This window comes from Arachis duranensis, chromosome 9 (genome assembly GCF_000817695.3).
Source record: "Arachis duranensis cultivar V14167 chromosome 9, aradu.V14167.gnm2.J7QH, whole genome shotgun sequence".
In the NCBI taxonomy this organism is placed as follows: Eukaryota; Viridiplantae; Streptophyta; class Magnoliopsida; order Fabales; family Fabaceae; genus Arachis; species Arachis duranensis.
Window position 1 is genome coordinate 94670211 of NC_029780.3, and position 4918 is coordinate 94675128.

The 4918-nt window shown below is 31.1% G+C and overlaps 1 protein-coding gene across 1 annotated transcript in view; it reads right to left on the reverse strand.

The window, feature by feature from the left end:
- Window positions 1-4918, reverse strand: part of LOC107466258 (disease resistance protein RPV1-like) — a 9153-nt gene that overhangs the window by 2313 nt on the left and 1922 nt on the right. The window contains 1 exon segment of the mRNA XM_052254334.1: window positions 5-278. Within this exon segment, the coding sequence (XP_052110294.1) occupies window positions 5-278 (274 nt within the window).

The following is a 4918-nucleotide window of genomic DNA, read 5'->3' on the forward strand; positions in this document are numbered from 1 at the left end:
ACACAGCCTTTGCAACGGTTGTTTTGCCTATTCCGCCCATGCCCCAAATTCCAATTACATGCACATTTTTGCTTTTACTTTTTGATAGCAATAATGACACATCTTTGCAACTTTTGTCAATTCCAACAAGGTTAACTTGTAGCTCATTAGGAAACCTTAATTCCAACTTTTTCAATACATCTTCAACAATATGATCGATGACTTGTGACTCGTTCCTTGCAAAGGAATGATCAAATACAAGATGACAGATGTTATTGAATTTAGCACAAACGGCGAAACTACATATTACATAATCAAATTTAGTTATAAAAGTACACAGGGAAATTAAATGACAAACTGTATTCAAATAAGTAAAAAGATACATTAAAAATTGTGGGTTTGATGTATTGGTTAACAAATAAAAAAGGAAAAATGTTGATTGAAAATACATTTTTTATATATTTTTAATGTACTTCTAATGTATTAAATACAATAAATCATTAAAAATTTAAAGAGAATATTAAACTTTTTTCAAAAAGAAATTATATTTCTATCTTTTCTTTGTTTTTGGTTGTTCATAGTATCTCCCAACTCAACCAATCAAAAATTAATATGTTGCTAATTTACACTCTATTTAAGAGTTTGTTATTGCCAATAAATTGCTATATACATAAAGCAAGATCGAATATCGACATTTAGTTAAACCGATGAGTAAGGTGACCATGCATCCAATCTAAGTTGGTTTTATTTTTATCTTCCCTAATCGTTTTATGTTGCTAGTGATACAAAAATTTCACCAAATAAATACACTTCGATCATGATTGAAATAGAATGTCGATCATATCTTGTGTGACATGAGTATCTTCCCTAATCGTTTTATGTTGCTAGTGATACAAAAATTTCACCAAATAAATACACTTCGATCATGATTGAAATAGAATGTCGATCATATCTTGTGTGACATGAGTCGAGGAATGGTGTTAAGTCGGAGCTTTATCAACACGTGAATTAATGCATTGACACATGGTAAAAATAAAAAACGTGGGTAAATGCTTGATGACCAAGTTAAAAGAAAAGACTTGGGGTGTCCAGTTTGGAGAATAAGACTTTTCACCGTCAAAGTAAGGTCGTGAGCATAGTTATTAAAATCGGATCGGACTGGCCGGTTTGACCGAAAAATCGGTAAATCGGACTCTATACCGATCCGGTCGAAGGTTAGGACTGTTCAAGACAGAGAACCAGAACAAACCGGTTGAACCCGTAACGAACCGGCCAAAACCAACAAAATCCGGTAAAAACCGGACTAGACCAAACCGTTTGGTCGCAATTGAAGGCGAATCTACGATGCATCTGGGTTCTGCAAGTCCACCATACTCTCCATAAGCTCCAGCGTGCTAAGTGTCAAAGCTGTGTGGTTTTTCGAACTTCTCGCTCCAGGGTTACAAGGTGGACAATCATACCACCAAGCTACATTGCTTCTTGCTAACATATATTCAAATTATAATACATATAGCAATTTTTTATTTTACTTATATTCAATTAATTTTAATTTTAAAGTCACTAATTTTTAAATCAATTATATTTTATTTAACTATAAATTTTATTATGATTATATGATATCTATTAATGTTATTTTTTCAATAAATACTTGTAGTATATAATAATAGGTAAAGACCCACATGCAGTTGTCTTCATATGAAGTTGATAGTTGAAAATCGTAAGATGATATTTAGTTAAACTTGTCAAATTATCTAACTATTTTTAAATATTAACTTCATATGAAAATTAACTGTATGTAAGTTTTTACTTATAATAATATAATAATACAATAAATATAAATTAATTAATAAAGTATTAAAATTTGAAAATGATAATTATTTTTATAAAAATAAAATAAAAGTACTTATAATAAAGAAAAAATAATTAAATTTTACATAATTATTTAATTATACCGGGTTAACCGGTTCGATCAGTGACCCATCGATTGAACCAGTAATCCAGTGACCCAGTAACTTTACCGGTTCAATCACCTGTTCGGTTCTGACAACTATGGTCGTGAGTTGTGAGAGTCTAAAGAAAAGGAAAAAAGCTAAATCGTGGAAAGAGAGAAACATTTCGCAATCCATCATTATGATCTATAAATAGGAGAAGCATATATAAAAGAGAGAGAAACTTCAATTTAAACACTTCATAATTACACTAAAATTGAGCAAATTCCAATCATATTAATGTCAAAAAGAATCATAGAGTGCAAGTGGGTTTGGAGTCAATTTTCAATTAGCTTCGTTTCTTCAAGTATTTTATTCTTCTTTTCTTGAAACATTTTACTTTTTTATTTCATTATTTATTTTTTAAAAATTTTTATTTATTTTATGTGTTTTCTTTTGTTACAATTATTTACATTATTTGCTATATAACTTAGTATCAATAACATTTTATATCTTTTTTATCATACATAATATTTTGACACAAACACTTAGTAAATTTCGAATTGAGTTCTCTTTTTTAATAGGAGTCGTATATACTTCTCGAATTAAGATCTTGATACAAGTTTAATCCCACCTCTATCAAAATCAAGCAAAACAATTGTATGTGTACATGTCATTTCCGGCTTCACCCATTCCAAGCTATCATTCTCCATGAACAAACCGTCCCAATACATGTAAGTTCCAAAGCGCATATAGTTCATAACCTCAAAGGCGCCATTGACCGTGGTTTACGTCTCCTCGTCAGTTCGACTCTTCGATGCTAGATTAGTGGAGGCCCCTTGCTTATCATTGCAATTTCGGCCTCATGCGTGTAGAATATGACCACGTCTCTGGTGGCCACATTATTGGTGGCTACAGGTGATTAGGCGTTGACCACTTAATAGAAAGTTGACAAGTGACTTCTGCTCAAGCAGTCTTAAGTAGTGTTTAAGTTCACTAAATTTTTCTAATTTTAATGATAATCATCCTTTCTGGTCAAGAATCATACAACTGAATTCCAATTGAGAAAGAGATCGGTATCAACAAAATTAGAAGACACCTCAGCCAAACAGTAGCATCAGCAACACCTGGACTAGGTCCGGTATCTTAGCAACCGTCTCTGCTGAGGTGGTGGTGACGGATACCGAGTTGGAAGCTTAGGAATGCAGAGGCAACCATCGAGAACCAAAACCGATTTGGAGAAGTTAAAGTGCGTATAAAAGTGAAGGCAGGTGTCTATTCCGGCGGCAGTGGTGAAGCCCAGGCGTGGGTAAGTCCAACCAAGCATCGTCGCAACCATGACAAAGAGAATAGACAAGGTATCGATAAGCGGCAACGGCGGCGTGTTACCAGCATTCCGCTTATCATCTTTGGCCTTAGACAAGATATGGAAGGGGCTGCAGCGTCGGAGTAGCATTTGGCCACAAAGCTCATCTCGTCGAGCATCAAAGTGGCGCAGAAGACCTTCGTTTCAGTCGATATGGGAAGAGATTCGGGTTAGGTGGTATGGCAGATGGGTTAGGCTTATAAGACTAAGCCTGACATAAAAATATGGTGAAAACTCAGTGAAGTCGACTTCACGTGAAGTTGATATCTGAGAGTCGTTAGATGAAAATTTAGTTAAATCAGTCAAATCATCTAACGGCTCTCAGTATCAACTTCACGTGAAGTCGACTTCACCTGGGTTTCCACCTATAAATAAGTGTGAATTATAATATATTCATGCTGCAAGTTGTTAATTCATAGTTCATACAAAAAGAGCAAAAAGCAATAATAATATGGAAGAGAAGAGAAGAAACTTACTGGTTGATGAGCAAATCAAGAGAGATGCAAAGAAAAGGATTAAAGGGGAGAAGAATTTCATCATTAAAATGCTAATTTAACTTTTACTCAGTGGTTGTGTTACACTCGCACCAAAACCTTCTAGTTTGGCCACTATATATATATGGCAATCGTGCATGATTTCATAATAAAATAAAAATTACTCCAACATAACGAGGGTGAAAATTTAGTATTTAAATTAATTATTATATATATATATATATTATTTTATATATTTTTAATAAAATAATTAAATATTAAAATTAATCAAATTTGATTTGCTTACGTGTCGTCATTAGAAATTTTTAGATTTATATTTATAAATTATAAATTATAAATTATTATTTGCTTAAATTGTTATTTTTAAATTTTAAATTATTTATTTGGGTTGTTATAGTTGTTTATCATGTTTGCTTAAGATTTTTACTGTCATTAACAATGTCAAACCCAAATTCAAAACACTTTCTTTTACTACACGTGTAAGCTATAAATTGATGCAACCAAGCTAATTATTGTAGCCACTAAATATCGAATGTCACCACAATACGCACCGTAGAATATTGTCCTTCAAGGACATGGCTTGGATATTGTTAATTCTAAGTGTCTTTTTATTTGGTGTTTATTTTTTAGTTAATTTATTTTTTATAATAAATTTTAAATATTTAAAATTTATTAATTTTATATTTTTAAATTAAAAATTAATTATCTAACTTTTTTGACAATTAGACATTGATTTTGAACACCGTCGCAACACTCATTCGACAAAATGTGTAGTATATTTAATTTTGTTTAAGCATGCAAGTTGTAGGATAGAATAATCTTTTCAAATTTTGCAAATGATGGTAAATTTATCTTTCAAATATATCTCTAATAAGAAGAGTTTGCTTCCTACATCTTAGAGAAAAGTGAACATATATTAATGTTTTGCAATGACGTAAATTCTATACAAAAATTAATATATTTTCGCTTTTTTAAGTGGTAGAAGACAAATATAGAATTGAATTTTGACCCACTTGTAAATAATTATTTATGCAATGATTATAAAAATAGTTATACTAATATAATAATAAATAATTAAATATCCAAAATACTTTGAGAGTTAACTATTTTTAGTAATTTTAATTAGTATTTAAGAAATATAAATATTAAAT